This window comes from Halichoerus grypus, chromosome 10 (genome assembly GCF_964656455.1).
Source record: "Halichoerus grypus chromosome 10, mHalGry1.hap1.1, whole genome shotgun sequence".
NCBI lineage: Eukaryota > Metazoa > Chordata > Mammalia > Carnivora > Phocidae > Halichoerus > Halichoerus grypus.
The window spans coordinates 800,808-823,719 of NC_135721.1; the positions used below are offsets into that span (position 1 = coordinate 800,808).

At 50.0% G+C, this 22,912-nt stretch overlaps 1 protein-coding gene across 6 annotated transcripts in view; it reads left to right on the forward strand.

The window, feature by feature from the left end:
• SNTG2 (syntrophin gamma 2) overlaps window positions 1-22,912 on the forward strand; it is a 218,882-nt gene that overhangs the window by 160,225 nt on the left and 35,745 nt on the right. For 5 of the 6 annotated variants that reach the window (XM_078055883.1, XM_078055885.1, XM_078055884.1 and 2 more), the window contains one exon: window positions 6,193-6,393. In XM_078055883.1, coding sequence (XP_077912009.1) covers window positions 6,193-6,393 — 201 coding nt within the window. Of the gene's footprint in view, window positions 1-6,192; window positions 6,394-12,909; window positions 13,397-22,912 lie in introns of those variants that run through there. The other variant, XM_078055886.1, reaches the window with a different exon arrangement.

A 22,912-nucleotide genomic window follows, 5' to 3' on the forward strand; every position in this document is an offset into this window, starting at 1 on the left:
TTAACAAAGCCGTGAGAGTATTAATTGGTTATAATGCCACTAGTGATCCTAATATTTACTTATATCGCCTTCACATGTTTCCTCTTCACTTACCTTTCTGCAGTAGTTGAAACTCATTCGCTCAATTATTAGTTCATGCATGAAAATTAAAGTCCCAGAGAGAGAGAACTGCCTCTGGGTTGGTGATCTATTTCTGGGAAACAAACAACCCAAACACTTAGATGTATAGAACGACACGCATTATCCCAGCCCCTGGGGGCCAGGCGTCATCCGTCTCACTGTTGCGCACAAGGTGAATCAGGATTTCAGCCTATGCTCTGTGGTCCTGGCCAAACGCAGCACAGGGGAATTTGGTTGCTGGAAGATGTTGGACTGGAGGGCGCGGCGCCTTGCTGGAGGCTGCCCTCTGACCCTAGCCTGCTGGCGCGCTCCATCAGAGACAACCCATCATTTCTGCCGTATTCTGTGGTTAGAGCAGGGCACTAAACGTATGTATAACATATGACACGTGACATACATGATAGCATATATATGATATGTAGACGTATACATGCGGGCGGAGACCAGGCGATGCCCACCATACGTGACAGGGAGCGGACTGCACTGGCCGGACTGTGCTTGTTGCTGCCGAGGCCCGTGTGCAGGGTGGGGATGTCTGGTCGACCTGTGGGCTTCACTGAGCTCTCAGAAGTGAGTCATATACACTGTGATTAAGGCTAGCTCTAGACTTCCTCTGAAAAGACCAACAGCAAGCCTTGACCACGTTATCAGGGGCATGAGTTTGGGAGTTGTGTCCAACCAGCTAGGAGCTCCCTTCATTTGGGGATATATCCATCAAGGACTGATTTCTTCCAGCAGCAAGAAGCCCAGATGGAGAGCTTTGACTCCACGGTAAATGAGGCACAGGCCTGAAATACAAGCCAGGAAGGGTTTGTCCTGTGTCCCAGTGCAGGAGGGCTATGACCCCTGCATAGAACCCCCCGTTTCCTTCTCAACTCTGCAAATCCAAATAGGAAGTCTGTGTCTAGGTCAAAAGTTAAAAACATACCTGATGGAATTGTTAGTGTGTTTGTCTGAGAAGTTGACCCTAAGGAGTCATTAATCAAAAATTAGAAGTTTTGAATGAAAATTTAATGTTTTAAATTTTGGTTGGCCTCCTTAAATATCCTCAAAAAGAATTTTAAATTTAGATCTGGGATTTTAGGCTGCATGTAGTAGTAATACACACAAGAGAAACACATTCCCATAATACCATCATCAAAATGCTAAAAAATTAATGTTATGTTGAAGCTGTTCTCATGACAATTCTTATGTGTAGACTTTTATTCATCGATATTCCAAAAAAAGAATTTTATAGGAAGATCTAATGTCTTTTATCTTTTTTTTATAAAGGCTCCTCACTGTCCCATTTTGGCCTTTTTATCACCTTGTTTATATGGCTTCCCACATGTCGGAGGTGTGGTTTTGGTATTGGGATATCTCCGGAGGATCATCCTTTTGTGTGGATGTTCTTCATTAATAAACCAGACAACCGTTTCTGTTTTTATCCAGCTTGTTTCCCAGGAAGACTGAGGGAAAGTCTTCGTCAGTACACTTGTTATGAAGCGATTATGAAACCATTAAATTAGCCAGGAGACCGGCTACAGCACGAGGTCAAACCTACAGGGTGCAAGTGGTAACAGTAAAGACAACTTTATAGCACTTAACAGTTTTAAAAAGGAGGTTGTATTCTGTAGGTCAAGTGATGTATTTGGAAGTCTTAAATAGTGATCTCAAAAAATGGTATCTCCTTTTGTGCACACCTTTAATTGTTGTGGAAGATCATCCTGCACACATACACTTAAAATTATCCATAAGCATTTAATTAATCTTTCAAAGAGTAAAGTAAGTGAATGATTATTCCAAGAACTGGCATGCAGGGCACAGTGTTTTAAAATGACCATTTCCAAGGACAGTCATCAGTATGCAGTCCAGGAATTAAGTTTCATAGTTGTAGTTTTGTTTTTCTGACTTTTTTCTCTCTAAAGATTACTTTTTCTGATTCTTAGATTACTGATTAGTGATTCTTAGATTACTTCTTAGATTACTTCTTCTGATTCTTGTTCTCTATTTCAACTCTCATTAGAAAATAGATGAGAAAATTGCATCGGTCAGCTTTGGTTGCAGAAGAGACATAAACTGTGCACAGCTCCTGGAGAGCGGCTAATAAAGGTGCCGTCCAACAGTGAGGATCATCCTGCAGGAAAGTAGATGGATTTTCCTCTCAACATAAGAATATTCAGTTTAAAATTTTCAGTAAACTTAAGCTTACTCATATGTTTGGCAGAGGATCTAGATAGTAATGTCTGCTGTTGGGGAATGCCTCCGGGAACCTTGCTGAACACCCCATTTACTTCTGAGCTGATCCTCATTATCTTCCCCCACAGCTCAGAGCTCAGAAGCATAGGGTAAGTAACTCCCCGGAACCTCACTGGAGGCTGGATAGGACCCAGGTTTGCTTGGCTTCCAGCTGATCTTATATCCTATTGTATTTCACTTGTTGGAAGCATCATGTTCAGGAATCTCTCTGAAGTCTTAAGAGTTTTCTAACCTGCTCTCCATCACCGGCAAAGCAGTGGGTTTCTGTAGTTGGGATTTCCAGGGAAGGGGGTCCTGAGTAAATGTCCTGAAGTCCCTCCTGTCAGAGGAGAGCTTCCAGGGAACAGCAGGGAAGACTTTGCAGTTGGCTCAGCTGCATTTCAGCAAAGGGCAGGGGGTCTCTAAGAGCTGGGGGGCAGGTCAGGAGAGGAACCCTGGGCCAACTGTGGGACCCAAAGTAAAAGTGAGCTGTCTCTCTCTTTGGGTAGGCTTTAGTTTTGCAAGTGGAAGCAGACCCAGAGATGTGGGATGTGGGGCTCCTGCCTGGCATGGAGGCCTGAAGTCAGGGGCACCATGTTCCTTGATGTCTGCATTGCCAGGAGAAGGCTTCAGGTCCCCAAGAAAGAAACCTGGGCTGTGGACTTGGCAGCAGGCTCTTAACAGGGTTTGCATCTCAAAGGGATTTATAATTAGGTTTTCTAATGTAGATGCTCTGTGGATAGGAGACTGGGAAGGGGTCTAGGGGAGCCTGAACTGTGTCATAGCAAATCACTGACCTCACATTGACTGAGTTATTATTTCAAAAAGGCGCTACTAAAACACTGGGAATGAGCCACACATGGAGAATTAAGGTCACTTACATCACATTAATAGCACACTATTTGTTGTGAGGCTGAACAGTTTGTGTTACAGAAAGTAAAGACATCTCTGAAATCCTTTCGTGTTCTGTCGTGGGCTATCTCAGGTTGTTCAAAAGCTATTTTTAGTTCCTCCCATTTCTTACATACAGAGCTCAGCTCACTGGTTTGAGTCGTAAACACGTTACTCCTCGAAATTCCTCAGAATTGCTCTAAATAAGTAATTCAAAAGAGTCAAATTGCTATGTGGGTGAAAATATTTAATGTGAGCTGGATCTTAGCTCACACTGACCGTCCCACTGCTCACCATTGCCTTAAAGACAATGTGCTTTTGTGCAAACCCGTAATGACGTAGTGTGAGCTGAGGATGTGTGTGCAGCCTCCTCCTCGGGTCTGCATTTGAAAGTTCAAAAACAGGCTCAGAGAGAAGTAAATGGCCGAGGTCAACAGCTAATAGTTGGCAGAGGAAGGTTTCAGGTCTTGACGGATCTCAAGCCTATGAAACTACGGGCTCCCCAGTTATCCCAGCGACAGGAGAGAACGGGACTGGCCGTCCCACTGACCTCCTCGCTGGACGGACGCTTCCTGAGGGTGTCGTGTTTGGTCAGCAGTCTTTGATGGTTACACTCAGTAGTTACAGACAGAATTTCTGAAAGTGTGCTTGCTATTCCTGGCTTATGACATGTCATTTTATTTACTGAATGGCTTGTTTCCCAGGCTGAAGTGAAGGACCCGGGAGGGGCTCCAAAATCCAGGTGCAGTCTGTGTTCCCAGGTTCATTTCGAATGAGGAATGCAGGCACGGTGCACAGGCCACACCGTCCACATGCACACCCATGCACACGCATGCATGCACACCCATGTGCGTGCACACACGCACAACCATGCACACGCACACACCCACACCCATGTGCACGCACGCCCATGCACATGCACGTCCATGTGCACGCCCACGTGCACACCCATGCACACGCACATGCGCACACACGCATACCCATGCGCACGCACACACACCCACACACGCAAACCCCTGAGGCAGGAGGTGTCTGGCCTTGTGCAGGAATCCGTGCTGCTGGGAACCAGCCGCGGGCGGACAGCACGGCGGGCAGTCCTGCACAGACAGAGACGTCCACACGGCCAGCAGGAAGTCGGACCCAGAGCCCACGAGCCACCTGCGCATATCAGCCCTCACTCTGATCTGCAGACAGGTGCCCAGAGAGCATAAGAAGCATGTGGCCAACGACCATGTTCATGTGCATTTGGGGAATTAACTGAACATGCGTGTGAATGGGGTGTGTCTGGTTTGGCTGGATGGCCCACCTGGATCAAAATATCTCAAAATCACAGTGAGAAGCCCCCACACCTGGGCAGCTGGGGTCATTCCCGCCCCCACACCTGAGTGGCAGTAAACACGGACCCGCCGGCCGCCCGGCATCCCTGGCAAGGACATCTGCCCTCCGTCCCCTTCGCTGGACAAGGTGGTTCTGGCTGAGCCCGCGCAGAGGAACAGCGCAGGGCAATGTGGGCACGTCGGGGCGTGCGCTTCTGTGTGCACGTGCACGTGTGTCCTCCAGTGTGTGTGTGCGCGTGTGTGCACCTGTGCACACGGGCGCGTGTCCTCCAGTGTGTGTGCACGTGTGTGCACCTGGGCGCGCATGTGTGCACCTGTGTGCGCGTGTGCATGTGTCCTCCAGTGTGCATGCACGTGTTATCTCCAGTGTGTGTGTGCGCGAGTGTGCACCTGTGCGCGCGCGCGTCCTCCAGTGTGTGTGTGTGTGCTGTGCACGCATGCGCGTGTCCTCCAGTGTGTGTGCGTGCACCTGTCCTCCAATGTGTGTGTGCGCGAGTGTGCACCTGTGTACGTGTGTGCTCCTGTGTGCGTGTGCATGTGTGTGCAGCTGCGTGTGCATGTGTGTCTGTCCTCCAGTGTGTGTGTGTGTGAGTGTGTACCTGTGTACTCGTGTGTGGTCCTGTGTGCGTGTGCATGTGTGTGCACTTGTGTGTGCGTGTGCGTGTGTCCTCCAGTGTGTGCGCGCGAGTGTGCTGTGTGCGTGTGCATGTGTGCACCTGTGTGTGCGTGCGCGTGTCCTCCAGTGTGTGTGCACGTGTGCACCTGTGTGTGTGTGCTCGTGTGTCCTCCAGTGTGCGTGCACGTGTGTGCACCTGTGTGTGTGTGCGTGAGTGTGCACCTGTGTGCACGTGGAAGGCGTGTCGGAGGGGTGGCTGCTGGCCGGCAGGCAGCCCACATGGGCAGGGAGAGCAGACACCGGCCAGGCACCGCCCTGCCGCCCACAGCTCTGCGCACCGGATCTCTGAGACCAGCGCGGCCTCGAGCCGCTGGCGGCGTCTCCTGTGTCCAGAAAGGACTCAGGAAGGAAGTGCAGCCTCAGGGTCACTCTGCTCTGACCTTTGCTCTTGAAGGTGTCTCTAAAGCGTTCATTCTGCGTGGTCAGGAGCGCTGGGTTAACATTTGTCAATCCTGAGTGAGGGTCCTGGTCCTGCAGCCTCTGAAGTATCGTGAGCAGGGGGTCCTCTTCCTCGGGACAGAGCTAGGTGGTGGGGGGCGCTGCGGTGCCCTGGGAGCTCACAGTCACTTGGGGTTAGCGTTCGTGTTCTTTTCATTGTTCACTGGCTTTATGCCGAACTGGAGCACGAAGGTCTCCTGACTTTATCTCTGTTTTTCAAGTGAAACATTGAAGAAGCAGCTGTGGTTACCAGAATTTTAAGTGAAAGGTGCTTTTGACTGTAATTTACTTAAAGTCGTGTTTATTTGGGGCTGGTTTCCCCAGCAGCCATGTTGGAGGACAACCTGCTCCTGAGTGTGCCCCCAGGTGTGGCTGGCCGGGGTCACAGCCGTCCCCCGCGGGCTGGCAGCCAGGTCCCAGTCCTGGCGGCTCCGGGACATCTGCAGTGTTGGGTCCCAGCCCTTGGTGGGGACCCCCGTCCCCCGCTAACACACTACCCACTCTGCTTTCCAGTTCTGGCTCGCTGAGGATTACTGGCTGCACGCGGACTTCGGCCTGGGGCCTCATGGCCTTGAGGACACGCAGCCCTACTGCTTCAGTGTCCTGGTCGGCCACGGCCAGAGTCACCTGTTCAGTGTGGAGCTGGGAAGTGAGCTGGCTGCGTGGGAGAGGTCTTTCCAAAGAGCTACTTCCATGGAAGTTCAGAGAAGCGGGGTAAGCGACTCCCGGCTTTTAAGGGGAAACCTGTGTGGATGCCTCACCTTGCAGTTCGGTGCTCCGGCATTTGTTCCAGAAGGAAATGAATCTTTTAAAGTCGAGGGTGCTCCCCTGGGTCACCAGGTCCAAGTGAGTGTGTTTGGCTGCTGACGGGGTCACAACGGGGAGGAGTGAGGGGGTTTTGCATCTCTACATGTAATGTGCAGGGAGAGCCACTTGCTTCCCTCCGCGGGGCTCAAGGGACAGCACACCCACGTTCCTGTTTAGCGAGGCTCCGACAGACTGTTCTCGGCAGACGGCGCGTGAGTAATTTGCTGTAAAGAAACCCAGATGATGGTCACGTTACAGCACGCAGTGGCCCCTCCTCTGTGTCTTAGTGATCCAGAGGAGAATATAGACTGGGCCTTCTCAGGACAGCAGGTGAATCACTCACACGCTTGGATGTGTGTCGATGGAAAGCGTCAGGAAGAAGGTATTTCAATCCTTACCATCATGAACAGTAGGATCCCCTTCACGGGGAGGCCACCCTACAAACCAGAGGCAAGAAATCAGTGACGTGATGCATCAGGGAGGGGACTTAGCCACCCGACAGCGCTGGGCTCATCCGGCCTCATGTCCGTAACCCTAAGGCTGTGAGCTCAGCCGCGGAAGACCGCCCCTCCCTCAGACACGTGTGTTTGGAGTGGGAAGATCCCGGGTTGCCATCTGCTCTCCTGGTTGGTGCACTGGCTGCCACAGGCCCAGGGGCCTCCCTGTGAGTGTCTAAGCGTCACCGCCACCCGTGGGTCTGCGTGGTGAGGTCACACTCAGATGTTTTGTGGAGACCAAACGTCACAGTTTCTTCTGCGACCCTCCTCTTGAGTGGAGCTGGGCATCCTGGAATTCGGTTCTGAAGCTCACGGTAACCCGCTTGCTGCAGGCGGATGTGGGAGGGTCCTGAGGCACCAAACGCCGACTCCCTGATCTCGGGGACCTGCTCGGACTCGTAGCAGCTGTGAGCAGCTCAGACCCCTTGAACGCAGCTGAAGTCTCAGAGCGCGAGTGACAGCCCCTGTTGGCCCAGGTGAACTTTACGTTCTTACCTCAGGCAAGCATCACTCCACGGCGTCCACGGCGTCCACGGCTGTGCTGCAGGCAGGGGGCCGTCTGAGCCCCTGGGGGAGACACCCTCCAGGAGACACACCATGATGTTCCGCAGTAGAGGGAGGCTGCAGGACCCGCTCATCCCATGCCCGTCATAACACAATGAGGGTCCCAACCATCCTGGGTGGATTCCATTCTCTCTTCTCCCTTCCTTGTGTCCAGAGCAAGGGGTCAGGGCTCGGGGGCACTGTGCTTTCATAGCCGGAAATCCCTCCAGAGGAAGTGGCTTCTCCCTTTGCAGAGTCCTTGGTACTTGGGGCAAGTAGGAAGGAGGGAGAAGGCCAGGGGGCAGTCTGTAGAAGAGAGGACGTGAAGTCTGGATTAGGACATGGCGGGCAGTGTGCCCGGCAAGCTCTGGGGGAGGCATTTTCAATTATCCAGGATCAAGACAACGAGGATCTCTTCGTGGGTAGAGGGGGCGAGGATGAGTGTGGTTGTGACGGTGACCATCCAGTGTTGTGAATAATGGGCCAGATTGTGCCACGGGTGCTCCTGGAGAGAGTGGGATCTCCTTGTGCAGGAGGGAAAGGTCTCCCAAGGCCTCCCAAATCTGAGAATCCTCATACCCACTTGAGCCTTTCCAAGACACGATCCCACGGGGTTTCCTCGCCCCCAGGTCCTGATGTCCAGTGCCAGAGCCTTGGTTTTCTGGACTCGGAGGTGGGAAGGAAGGAGGATATCCTTTGGAAGGTGGTGGATCAAGTCTTGGCCTGACCTGTTTCTCCCTCCGTGAATGTGGGCAAAATAGTTCTCCAAACACCTTTACTTAATCTGTAAATTAAGGATTAGAGTATGCACACCAGAGCCATTATGGAAACTGTGTTAATTTTAATGTGTGCCCTGTGCCAAGCAGTGTGCCGTTTGTACGCACTGTTAATCTTTTAAAGTAACAAGATGTGATACTGTTTTCTTTTTCCCTTCACTGATGAGAAGACTCCGTTTGCAAGGACTGAGTGGCCCCTCCAATGTCACTCGGAGATGAGCCACATGACCAGTGACCAGCCCCCCCCGTGTCTCTGTGCCGAAGCGTGTTCTCCCCTGCAACACGCTGCCTCCAGCGCAGAGGAGGGGGGCGTGTGCGAGAGGCGGCCCAGGGCAGGCGGGCTTCTCGACTGGTCAGTGCTGCCACCCCCGTCCTGTGTCTGCCTGATTCAGCAGCTTCTCTCCTGTGTTCAGACTTTGATTTGACCCCAGCCCAGATCCCAGCTTTAAAGCTCGACAAGGTTTACATGTTTATGATTTGGACGACATTGGTTTCCTTCTCTGTGTTCAGCAGGCTGCAGGCCGATGGTTTCCTGCATTAATCTCCTTATTTGTGCTTCTCTGTAAGGATTTCTGAAAGAGAGGTCTGGATTTACACTCAGGGTACGTTTCTCCCCAGTAGTTTCTCAGTGCACCTTATCTGGGCTCAGTGCTGTAGAAGCTGGGTGCTTGCCTCCTGCCCAGCTCTAGCTCAATGACATTCTTAAACTAATAATATTTTAAGTCATACTTATATTACAAATCTCCCGCAGGCATCTGAAATCCAGGTGTCCTACACACGCACGACTGAATGGAGAACTTCCCTGGTTGGGGCGTGTGGGGGGCTCAGGCGGTTAAGAATCTAACTCTTGGTTTGGGCTCAGGTCTTGATCTCAAGGGTGTGAGATTGAGCCCTGAGTCGGGCTCCACGCTCAGCGGAGTCTGCTTGGGATTCTCTCTCTCTCTCTCTCTCTCTCCTGCTGCACCCCCTCCACCACTCGCGCTCTTGCTCTCTCTCTTTCAAAAATAACAGAAGAATTTCCCTGGTTGTGTGTGCTGTACCACCCCCCGGGCTCAGGTGCAAGGGCGGGTGTCATGTTGTACATTCTTCAGATGGTTTTACACGGACGTCAGCACCGTTTTTTCTTTCTTACTAAAAATGTATTCATCATGTGCGCATAATGCTTTGTAAGTGCAAAATGTTGTACATTTTGTCCACATCAATCCATCTAATTTTTTTTTACTTATCCCAGCAATATGCTCTTAGAATTTAAGAAAAACAGAAAATCTCTTTCTTCATCGCAACATGCGGTATCAAGTCTCTGCATCCGGCCGGCTGCCTGTGGCCACAGTGGCGGGAATCCCCCGCCTTGCGCTACGACGCACTGGGGCTGTAACCGTCCTGATAACAGGGCTTCCCGCAGATGCACCAGCTCTTCCCGTGTCCACCCCACTGAGCTTGGAGTTTCAGGTGTTTGCTTAGAACACCTCTCCTCCTGGTTGTGGATGCAGCGGCCTTCTGTTCACCTTCCCTGGAGGAGGGCGCTTCTCCCCCAGCAGTGGGATGACCGTAGCGTCCCCCCTTGGGTCTGATTTTGCCAGATTAGGTCATGAAACCCGTGGATTAACATGCTTGTCGGGGAACGCTGTCTGCTGACCAGTGTCCACTCTGGGGCCAGGGGTGCGGTTAGCCTCCCTCCAGGGTAGAAGAGGGGTGGACACCTTAAGCTCAGTTAGAGGAAGCGATTACCAGCCGGCCACAGGGGGTTGGTGGCTGGCTTATTTCAAGATGACTCAGCCATTCTCGCTGGTGCCATATAAGAAATGGAAGTGACATCTACGTAGGCAGCCTGAGTCGCAGGAGTGTGACCCGTCCATGGAGGTTTACCTCAGTCACGACTCCCTGTGTTCCAGACATCGTGTCCTTCCAACAGGAGAGCTTCTGATTCCAGCCGCATTTAGGGGTCACTTGTCCCGCGCTGTCACCTGCAGGTGGGGCAACATGTGAGCGCCCCCCGCCCGCTGTGAGCTGGGGACTGTCACCACGTGGGGTCCACGCAAGGTTAGCTCCTCCAGATAGAACTCGCACAGCTGGGAGGAAATGCACTTTGCAAGGAGTTAAAGTCTCTCTTCCAGCCAAGCTGTCTTCAGACCTCAGGTGCACCCAGCCCGCGAAGCAGAGAGACTTTCCCAAGTCGGGGTGAGTGAGAGCATGTGGGTTTGGGGCTCCCTCTCGTCCATCCTGTGCAAGGCACCTGCGTCCGGAGCTGAGTCAGAAACAGAAGCCACAGAGAAAGAAGGCCAGGATGTTCTGACCCCCAGAGCTGTTTAAAAGTAGGATGGACCATTCTGGGGAGTAGTGAGTGCCCTGTCATCAGAGGCATCCAAACAGAGTCTTGCTTCTCAGGGACTTTGCAGAGAGGAAAATGCTGCCCACAGGCTGGACTACACAACCTCTAATATGAGAGCAGATTGCCTAGGATATTGGCAACCGAGCGTGTCCATAAAACATTACAAGCACAAGGAAACATGCTGAGAAATGTGACCCACCTGAGTGGGCTGGTGAAGCAGGGAGCCGAACTTAAGGAATTGCTCACATATTTACTTCTCAAGTCAGCAAGCTCCTCGTTTGAGGGTTTTGAAATGGCAACAGGCATACGGAGCATGGGTCTGCCGTTCGGACGAAGAGCCATGTGCCGCGGGAAGGAAGCGCTGTGGAGGATTCTGCGGATGACTGGAGGACAGGCCTGCAGCCGCCGCTTCTGTCAGCACCGCCTCCTGGGGGGCGTCACGATGCCTGATGGTGTCTGTGGCCCCTCACGCGCCGTCCTGTCCTCTGTGGGCGTCTGCCCGCGCGCCCCACGCCCACCCACGCTGAAGGGAGCCCCTCTGGGTGGGCATCTGCGCACGCACCCTGCCGCAGGGCCTTTGTCTGTGGGCTTTGCTCCCCTCCACACAGGTGCAGGCTGATTCCCGATACCTCTCCACGCACTGAGCTAGCAAACCAGGAGCCAGATCAGAGCTGCTGACATGAGGGGGCGTGCGGGGTTTTCCGGGATCAGGGCTGAGACCAGAGCCAGCAGCTCCTATGGCTTGGTTCCGGCATTTCTCCGTTGACCGCACGGCCTGTCGTACACACTTTCATAGTAATGGCCCCTACGGCCCCGTTCAGACGGGTGATTCAGGGCAGTCTTGTAATTCAGCCTGTGTTCCAGAGGTCATTATTATGTGTGGTGATTTTATGATAAGAAACAAGAAATCAGGGAGCGTGTGCTCTTGGCCTCTGCCTGGGTGTCGCTCGGGACACAGGTGGGAAGTTGATTCTGATGGCAGTTAGCGGCTGGGGCTCAGCTGGGGCCCCCATGCCACCCCAGGAGCTGCATGAGTGGGCGCTCAAGAGGGCAAGCCTGTGCATGTTCATGAATGTTTCTCTCTGGATTCACACTGTTAACCACCATTTTTTTCTGTCACGTGACCCCAAACCATTTTTGCTTCATTATCCTCTCTGTACAGATAAAAAGCATTTGGACAATCATAAACATTTTAGTTTTTTGGAGATGGGAATGAATTGCTGCAGATATTTTCTGGAATACTTCAAATCACAGCAAAGACAGACCTAAGGGGACGGTAATGGGTCCAGGAATCTAGTTTTCCAGGGAAATACTGGGAGCTTGTGGGTCCCCTAGTCACAGCCTTTGTCCGAGAGCACCCACGCCCGTTTACACCCAACGAGCTGCCCTCCCTGCACTCCCTGCAGACCAACTTGGCGGGCCAGTGGAGGAGACTGGCCTCTGCCAGCAGGAGGTGAGGTCCCAGAGCCCCTGGGGTTGGCGCGGGGTCCAGCAGTGCCGAGGCCTGGAGGCAGCCCTGAAAGTCAGTGTTTTGGTCCCAGGTCCCCGAGTCAGTCCCCAGCATTTCCTTTCCCATTCCCTCATCCATGCAGACTACACCGTGCTGTGGTCAGCTTGGTGTTTTAACCCCCATCTTCTCGGTAAGCTGAGGCTTGAGAGCACGGCCAGTGACGGGGACAAGTGAACTGGGTGTGTGGCCAGAGGGGGATCTGTTCAGGCAGACCAGGTGTGCGGCACCTAGCTCATCTGCCCTCGAAAGCGCTCCAGAGAGCATGAGAGCAGGTGCTCCCACCTGTCCACTTCCTCCCCTGGAGCCAGCATAGTTCTTACAAATGAACACGTGAAAGGTAAGATCGTGACTCTCAAGAAAATGTAAAACGAACATGTGCTCAAAGATTTTATTTAATTTAACTCCTCCATTAATGAGGGAAGTCAGAGGCGGTTTGAGCTGTCCAAAGAGCCCTTGAGAAGAAAGTCCCCGAGCGTAGGCACTGCATCCAGGATGCTTCTGGATGCCATTGCTGGGTAGACAGAACACGCACTCGATGACCTCCAGCGGCCTCATGGACCGACCTTGGAGCTTGTCTGTTCCACCAGATGGCAGCTTCCATCTCTAGCAGACGAAGATAACCAAGTTAACTTCCGCCTCTGTGGAGCTGAGCATTGCCCCTTCCGTGGAAAACCGGGTCAGGACTGCCCCTGCGGACCTGGTCACCTCCACAGAGTACCTTGAGTTTCAGAAAAGGTCTCTGATCATTTCTCCTTTTTGCTCCTAAAGAATCTCCAAAGACCGTTGCTGCACACACACCCTTGTTCTCCTGCCTGTCCTGAGGGGAGACGTTAGGAGAGGCCGGAGCACTGACGGATCTGGGGCCAGCCTGGGGCGCTCTGCAGCCTTAAGTCCCGGAGTGCTGAGCCACCGCCGAAGCCAGAGGACTAACCTCTTCTGTTAAACCTGAAACCAGCAGCAGGCGGCCTAAACCAAAGTAAGCAAAGGAAATAAATCAGACAAAAAAATCAGTGAACTAGAAAACCCAAGAAAAACAGAGAAAATCAGTGAACTAAAATAAGATTCTATAAAATAAAAATGAAGGGGCGCCTGGGTGGCTCAGTTGGTTAAGCGGCTGCCTTCAGCTCAGGTCATGATCCTAGGGTCCTGGGATTGAGCCCTGCAACGGGCTCCCTACTCTGCGGGAAGCCTGCTTCTCCCTCTCCCTCTGCCTGCTTCTCTGCCTACTTGTGTTCTCTCTCTATCTCTCTGTCAAATAAATAAATAAAATCTTTAAAAAAATAAAATAAAATAAAATAAAATAAAAATGAATGAAGATAATGACCTCACTGATATGAGGAATTCTTAATCTCAGGAAACAAACTGAGGGTTGCTGGAGTGGGGGGTGGGGTGGGAGGGATGGGGTGACTGGGTGATGGACACTGGGGAGGGTATGTGTTCTGGTAAGCGCTGTGAATTGTGCAGGACTGTTGAATCTCAGATCTGTACCTCTGAAACAAATAATGCAATATATGTTAAGAAAGAAAAAAAGAAGAAGAAGAATGTAGCAGGAGGGGAAGAATGAAGGGGGGGAAATCGGAGGGGGAGAAGAACCATGAGAGACGATGGACTCTGAAAAACAAACTGGGGGTTCTAGAGGGGAGGGGGTTGGGAGGATGGGTTAGCCTGGTGATGGGTATTGAGGAGGGCACGTTCTGCATGGAGCACTGGGTGTTATGCACAAACAATGAATCATGGAACACTATATCTAAAACTAATGATGTAATGTATGGGGATTAACATAACAATAAAAAAAATTAAAAAAAAAAAAGAAAAAAAAAAAATGAATGAAGGTCTTGTCAGACTGATGAGAGAGACACAACTTACAGCATTAAGAACAAGGTAATATCACTACCAGTTACACAGATACTTAGGAAGACAGTAGGGGAACATTATATGCACAACTTCTAAAAATTGGCGCTAAATCTGACAGCCCAGACGAGGGGGACAAACGCCTTGTGAGACACAAACCACCAGAGCTCCCTCAAGGGGAGATAAATAACCCAAAGAGCGCTATGTGGTTTAAGAACTGAATTTTTGCTTAAATCCCTTCCCGTGAAGGACATTCCAGTCCCAAATAGAGTCATTGGTGAACTGTACTAAACATTAAAAAAAAATAATTCCACACAAACTAACCCAGAAAACTGGGAGTGGGGGGCAGTGTTTTCAGGCATCTGAGAGGCCAGCATCCCCCGATACCAGTATTAGACAAGGACACGGAAACAAAAATGCACTTACAGACCGTTGTCCTTTATATTTATGTACATAAATACTCTAAACACAATTTTACTTGATAAAATCCAATAACTTCTATAAGAGGAAGAATATATCAAGTAAAAATTATCCTAGGAAAATACAGTTGGTCTTATAATCAGTCAATTTAATCTATCAGGCTAACAATTTAAAAGAAAGAAATCATGTCATCATTTCAATAGACCCAGGAAAATATGTGACAAAATCCAGCATCATACCAGCAAAGTAGGTGTGGAAGAAATTTTCCCTAACCTGATAAAAAGGCATTCATCATTTACAAAATTGCCCACCGGTAACATCCGACTTAATGGCGAGAGACTGAACACTTTTCCCCCAAGACTGAGCATAAGGCAAAGATTGCCCTCTCATCACTTTGGCTAACACTTGACTAAAGGCTCTAGCCAGGGCCACCAGTCAAGAAGAAGTAATAAGAGACGTCCACATTGGAAAGGAAAAAATAAAACCATCTTTATCCACAGATTCCATGATGTTCTCAATACAAACTCAGATGGAATCTGCAAGAAAAGTCAGTTCAGCTACAGGAAAAGGTTGCAAGATAGAAGATCAATATAGAAAAATCAGTTCTATTTCCTGATTCAAGGAACAATTAAAAATATTTATAACAGCATCAAAAACATGAGATAATTTGGATAAACCTGAAAAGATGCAAAAGACTTGTAACAGAAAACTACAAAACATTGCTTGAGGGAGAGTAAAGGAAAGCTGGGTAGGTGGAGAGCCGGACTTTGTTCACGGGCCCGAAGACATAATAATGTCACTGTCTACTGTCATTGATCTCTACATCAGATGCCAGTAACATCCCAGCAGGCTTCCATGTGGAAATGGACAGGATGATCCTCAAATTCATATTAGAAATGCAAAGGACTCAGTATCTCCTAAATAACTTTGGAAAAGAAGAACAAAATTGAATGACCAACACCACCTGATTTCAAAAATGATGGAAAATCTGGAGTAGTCATGACTGTGTGCTGTTGGCATAAAGACGGACAAGGAGGTTTTAAGGGGCAGAATCCAGAAGTAGATCTACACATACATAGACAATGTTGTTTGACAGACATGGATGATAATTCAGTGGGGAATGAATAGTCTCTGGAACAAGTCATGCTGGAATAATCGGATATTTATGCCAAAAAATGGGCTTCATACCTCACACCACCTACAAATGTTAACTCAAAATGGGTCATAGAAGTATAAATGCAAAACTATAAAAATTCAAGAAGAAAATATTAGGTAAAGTCTTTATGACCTTTAATGATGCAAAAATTTCTCAGATACAAAAACCAAACCACAATCTATATAAAAAGATACTTAAGAAGGCAATTTGGACACTTCATCCAAATAAAAAACCTGCTCTCATTTGCAAGACAACTGTTAAGAAACATGAAAACGATGCCAAAGTGTGGGAGGAAATATTGGCAAGGCATACATCTCATAAAGGGCCTGTATCTATAATGTGTAAAGAGATTTCAAAGCTCAATAAGAAAAACCACCAAGCCAACACAAAAATTGGGCAAAATTTTTGAATAAACTCTTCATGAGAGAAGGTATATAGACAGGAAATAACCCCATGATAATACCCTCAGAATCATTAGTAGGGAAGCGCAAACTGAAACAGTGAACTACCACAGCACGCCTCTTAGCACGACGAAAATTTCAAAGACCAGCGGTCGGTACCACATGTAGGTGCGAATGTGGAGGAATGGGCACGGTGGCACGCCGCTGGCACGGGCGGTCTGGCAAGTCCTGGTATTGAAAAGCACCTGCCAGAAGACGCGACCATTCCACTCCTCGCCTTGTTGTGCACAAAAGCCTTCGTACCTGCTAATACCCAAATCCTAAAACAACCCAACCGTCCATCAGCCTGGGACTGGGGAAATATTTGGTATGTCAGCACAGTGGGATGCCCTCCGTCGGGGAGAAGAATGAGCAGCGTGGAAGACATCAGCGTGAGGGTCTGAGAGTACATTCTGTGTGATTCATGTAGCAAACGTTTTAATTCTGATGAGGTCCGATTTATGGATTTCTTCTTTTATGGCTGTGTTTTTGGTGTCGGTGCTAAGATCTTGAGAGTTCCAGATCGGGGAGGTTCTGTCCTGTGTCGTCTTCTGAAAGCCCGTGCAGGAGCGCCAGCCGGATGGAAGGTGGGTCCACCCCGTCTGTGAGCCCCGTGCACGCTCGGCTCCGCGGTGAGCAGGCCTGCACCGGAAAACAAGGAAAGGAAGGGCTGCTGATGCTCCTGTCCGCGGTGGCAGGACTTTCTTCGAGGCGGGTCCGGCTGTGAGGTGGGGAAGGGCAAGGCTGGGGCTGTCCTCAGAGAAGGAAGCGCAGAGCAGATCGGGCTGGACAGTGTCTGGCCCCCCACACGACCACCCAGTCAGAAACGGGGTGAAATGGTTTCCAATCAGTAACACTCCCTCTGACACTTTGTGACATGAATTTGATTTACAGATGACATTATTAAAAACCATGATGATTTCACTCATCAAATGTCATTAATCAGCACATTTTTGAGAAAACCTAGAGATGTCCCTTTTAGTTCCAGCCAAATCTGGAATTACTTTCAGGTGTGTAAATTTCAAAACATCACCTGCCCTTCACCCACTTAACGTCATATTGGGGCAACTGGGCACCATAATCAGGCATTCTGCCTTCCTTACCACAGGACTCTGGGGCCCCACATGGCCCCCAACCCCAGGGCCCCCGTTTGATCTCGTTTTAGATGTTCTCATTTGTCACCCCAAAGAGCATCACTCCTCTCTTGTTGCTTCCTCTTCTTCCTGGTTGGGCGCCCAGAAAACAAGGCCAGGCGGATAAGGATGTCATCAAATAAGAGCAAACAACACCAAGGAAGTATTTAAGAGCCTTTCCATAAATGTGACCTACACACGGGCTGCTGTCGTTGTTCCGAAGCCCGTTTGCTTCTCTCAGTTTCTGGCTGTGGTTGCGTTATTCCTGTCACCAGGTGAGGCTTTTCTGTTCCCTCCATCTGTGGAGCGTCCCCCACGTGCCACATACTCTCCCGGATGTCCTCAGCTGGGGGACTGAGACACAGGAAGGTGCTCTCCCCCACCCCCCGGCCGGTCCCAACTTCCCTCCCACCTCGCTGGTAGCTGCAATGCAGGGTTTCAGAGGTGCTGTTCGCTGGGCAGCCCAGGGAACGTGACATTACGAAGGCGTTCTCGCTAGCCCTAAGTGGTGTGTGTGCACCCACACGAGAGAGATGTGCTGCCTTCTTAATACTTTTTGCATTTGTAGGAGACTAAGAAGTAACCTTGAATAAGTCATGTAACTTTCTTAATTATTGGTTTCCTTCTTCCTAACATGATTACCATTTTCTTTTGGAATGGTGTTACGAAATCTAATTAATTGATGTTTGTAAAGCACTTGACATTGAAATATGCACAACATAATTTCCTTAAGTGCTTAAATTAATCTTCCAGATACATTTTTAAGAAATCCCAGGCTTGAGTTACTAAAAACAAAACACTAACATCAGTGAGAGTTTTGGAACACCATGTGGAATACTACAAATATGCTTTATCATTTCTCCTGGAAAAAGTAAACCCAGAGGACCTAAGAGACAATCAAGTGAAATATTAATTAACACCTGGATTAGAATAGATTTATGGGATCATTGAAAGATAATTATTGGTTCATTACCAGAAGCACCAGTTTAATTAAACAATTAAGTTTCAGATTGTTTTCATTACGCCCAGGAAGCTTATTGCAATTCCAATTCACCTGGTGGTTTTGCAGCCAGATTTCAGTGAAAACCATCAATTACTCTTTAAACGTTTTACTTTCCTTAAATGTACAGCATTCCCACAAATGACCCGGAGGGGTCTGGCCTCTGGTGGGAAGCCCTCCATGCCTCCTGTCAAGCATCTTTCCACCTCTCCTTACAAGAAGCCCCAGGGTGGTCACATGGGACTCATGCCACTTTCAAGCCCCATCTGAACTCATGTTAAAATTGAGTTTTTCCTTTAAATTGTAATTCATTTGGTTGAACAATCTTTGTACTAGACTCACAAATGACCTCACAATTGAACTTGATACATTCATGTACAGACTTTCTAGAAAGATCTAACTGATCATTACTCTAATACTAACATTTCGTTTCTCTTAGGCTTATTTCTGTTACACAAACTCTGCAAGTGTGATGCGTATCATTTTGTGTCTTCAAACCCAGATACGCGTGAGTAACTGCTCTGAGCTCCTGGGGTGTGCATGGAGACACAGACGCCCGTGAGGGCTGGAGGGAAGGGTGCGGAGCCTGACCTCCAGCGTCTGTGAGCACTTCCTGTCCGGCCGTGCTCGCCCCTCACCAAGGGTCACGTCCCTGAGCCTGGCAGATGCTGATGCGTCCCGGGCCCGTGAGCGCACCAGAGCGCCCAGCCAGCGCCACCTCCCAGTCGGGCAGAGTAACTTGGCAGATGCCAGCGTCCATCTACACCGATGGCCACTTGGATTTCACGGCTTGAGCTGCCGTGGGAGCTTCCCGGGGTACCGCTCCTGAGAAACGGTTTGGGAAAGGCAGGTGTGAAATGGAGCAGAACACATCTGTTCAAGGATGAATTCGAGAAAACAGTTTATTTTCAGCCGACCTTGGGAGAGGAGAAGGTAGTGAATTTGCTGAAAGTCACAGAAACATTGGATGCGAAGTATCCAGTCAAATGCAGCGAAACACCTGGAGTGTCCGCATCAGCCCCATGCTCCTGCAGAGATGGAGCCTTTCAGCCTTAGCGGGGTGACCAGCCCACGGCCCTGCGGGGTCTCCTGGGGCAAAGATCCAGCTGCTGACACAGCAACTGTCTCTGGAGGCTCAGGGACATCGGCTTCCAGCGCAGGGACCAGCATGTGCTGGGGTCCCGTCCTCAGAGCCCGCTGTCCCCAGCCCTGACCCCGTCCCCAGAGCCGGCTGCTCCCTGGCCGGGACCCTGTCCTCAGAGTCCGCCGTCCCCCCAGCCCGGACCCTGTCCTCAGAGCCCGCCGCCCCCCAACCTCAGAGCCGGCCTCCCTCTCTGGTGCCCTTCCTCCGAGGCACGGCGCTCAGACCAGGCGGGAAGAAGCCCTCCACTTCCAGGACTCACGCAGCTTGATGAGGGCGATCCAGGATCATCTTGCATCGCTGGGTCCTTCCTTCATCCCATCTACAACGTCCCTTCTGCCACCTAAGGAAATTTGTTCACCGGTGCTGGGGGCCTTCACCCCGCCCGCCACAGCGTCCGTCCCATGTCAGTGTGTCCCACCGTCCTCATATCAGTGTGCGTGTCTGTGTTTGATGGCAGCCAGCCCGTGCGTGTGTGCCATACGCTGTCCCCACGCAGACAGTGAGGGTCTGGGGAATGGAAGCAGGGACGCGGGGGATGCACCTCCTGCATGTCTCAGGGGATATGGGGACAAGAAGAGGTGGCATCCGGGCAAGTGTGCTGACGGTGGCCATGGCTTCCAGTACCTCAGCAGGAGACAACGCGAAACAGCCGGCGAGCCCCCAGGGCTGCAGGTGACCAGAGCTCAATGAGGATGCTGAGCGGGGAGATGGTGTGGGCGGCCACAGAATCCTGTTGACAAGGATGGACCAGGTCTGGTGACACCTCATCTCTGCGTTGTTTAAAAATAAGTTCTTCTTCCAATTGTTTTTTAGACTTTTTCCTGAAATTTACAAATTTTTATAAAATATTTTTTAGTATTTTATACCTTTTTTTAAGAGATGATGAAAACCTGTATTTTAATGGAACATACTTCCCTTTGGGGCAGCATGCTTGTTTGTGAGTAATAATAATAGTAAGAATGACAGCAGACAGAAGGCACAGTCTCAGGTGTGGGAGTCTGCGTCCTGTGCTGGGAAGATGGTGAATTTCCCTTTAACGTCAGGAGGATCAGTGTTGGAATCGTCCCTGGACTGGCCATGACCTTGGGGAATTGGCCCAGAATCTCTGAGGCCCAGTGTTCCCACCTGAAAAGGAAAGATGAAATCAGCCGATTCCCAGTGCTCTTCTTTGGGTGGAGTCACAGGTGTTCCTGATCCATGTCAGGCACCCCGCTGATCACCGTAGCGTGTGCGCAGGGAGTGTGTGAGGTGGTCACTGTGTGCGTCACAGGAGCTCAGAATCCCCATACACCTGTTCTGCTGGCCCCCATGGCTGCCAGGAAGGGTCAGGCATGTTCCTGGGTCCAAGTGTCCTGCGTGGTCACACCTCAGAATGGAGTGCTGGGAATGCTGACCCAGGGCCCGGGGGGCCCAGCTGGGTGACAGTCAGCCTCTGGAGAGAGATGGGAAGTTACCAGGCCTGCCCAGCATCGGCCGCAGTCCCACCCACCGCAGGACTGTTACTACTCTCCCTCAGGCCTGTAGTACGGGAACGGGCCTTTGTGGCTCAGCGCGTGGCTACTGTTCTCAAAGAAAAACATTTTCCAAACTCTAAAAATCTGACATATTAACTTCTGGTCTGTTTGGGACTACGCATTCCCAAATGACCAGAAATACATTAACTATTAAAATAGATGCATTTATCAATGGATACCAAACTCATCCGTTGGACTTCATAGGACTACAGGAAATGCTGACCTTCCCGTAGACCTTTTTGAGACATGAGAAGGGAGCATGTCATTCTCTTTTCCAAAGAGAACATATACAAACACAGATGGTTTCCCAGGAACCTCCGAGGTATGGGCAGCTGTAACAAACACATTTCCATTAGTTACTGGCGTGGCATCATTGCTGCGTGTACTGGTGTGACATTGTTGCCGCAGGTACAGGTGTAGCATCATTACTGTGGGTACCAGTGTAGCATCATTGCTATGGGTATGGGTGTAGGATCGTTACTACAGGTACAGGTGTAGCATCATTACTGTGGGTACCAGCATAGCATCATTGCTATGGGTATGGGTGTAGGATCGTTACTACAGGCACAGGTGTAGTATCGTTACTACGGGTACAGGTGTAACAACATTACTATGGGTATGGGTGTAGGATCGTTACTACAGGCACAGGTGTAGCATCGTTACTACGGGTACAGGTGTAACAACATTACTATGGGTATGGGTGTAGGGTCGTTACTACAGGTACAGGTGTAGCATCGTTACTACGGGTACCAGCGTAGCATCATTGCTATGGGTATGGGTGTAGGATCGTTACTACAGGTACAGGTGTAGCATCATTACTATGGGTACAGGTGTAACATCATTACTATGGGTATGGGTGTAGGATTGTTACTACAGGTACAGGTGTAGCATCATTGCTGTGGGTACCAGTGTAGCATCATTGCTATGGGTATGGGTGTAGGATCGTTACTACAGGTACAGGTATAGCATCGTTACTACGGGTACAGGTGTGACATCATTACTACAGGTACTGGTGTGGTGGCATTGCTATGTGTACTGGTGTAGGATCATTACTATGGGTACCAGTGTGGCATCGTTACTAAAGGTACTGGTGTGGCATCGTTGCTACGGGTACCGGTGTGGTATCATTACTACAGGTACTGGTATGGCATCCTTACTACAGGTACTGGTGTAGGATCATTACTACAGGTACAGATGTGGCATCGTTACTGTGGGTACCAGTGTGGTATCATTACTACAGGTACCGGTATAGCATCATTAGTACAGTTTCAGGTGCAGCATCGTTACTGTGGGTACCGGTGTGGCATCATTAGTACAGGTACTGGTGTAGCATCATTACTACAGGTACAGGTGTAGCATCGTTACTACAGGTACTGGTGTAGTATCATTGCTATAGGTACAGGTGTGGCATCATTACTACAGTTTCAGGTGTGGCATTGTTACTATGGGTATAGGTGTGGCATCATTACTACAGGTACTGGTGTGGCATTGTTACTACAGGTACTGGTGTAGGATCATTACTAGAGGTACAGGTGTAGCATTGTTACTGTGGGTACCAGTGTGGTATCATTACTACAGTTTCAGGTGCAGCATCGTTACTATGGGTACAGGTGTGGCATCATTACTACATGCACCACAACCTGTGTGTTCACCTCAGTTATGATTTATCAGCTTCCTCACTCTTTCAGTCAGGACCATGGCCGATCTGAGTAAATGCTGCTGGTTGTTTTTGATCAGAAATGCACGCAGCATATTTAGAATGCCAGGCTTCGAGCTGGACTACATGAACACCCCCCAGTTGCACCCAACACAAGAAGCCGGCTTCTGTGTCTGCAAACTCTGGTCCAGCGTGACTCAGCATAAGCCTCCCGCCTTCAGCACATCACTCACCGGGACATCCTCCAGCAGTCTGTACTGCGAAGTGGATTTCCCATTACTGATGCAGGGGACAAAGTCAAAACAGATGCCGACATGTCCTGGTGTTAGTGGTATTGTTGTTTATTGACGTAAATTGAGCTCCCTTTACTCATTCATACAGGTGCCCTTTACTACAAAGAGACTGCACATCTACTTTCCAAATTAAGCTTAGAATATACCCGAGAGGCACAGAATA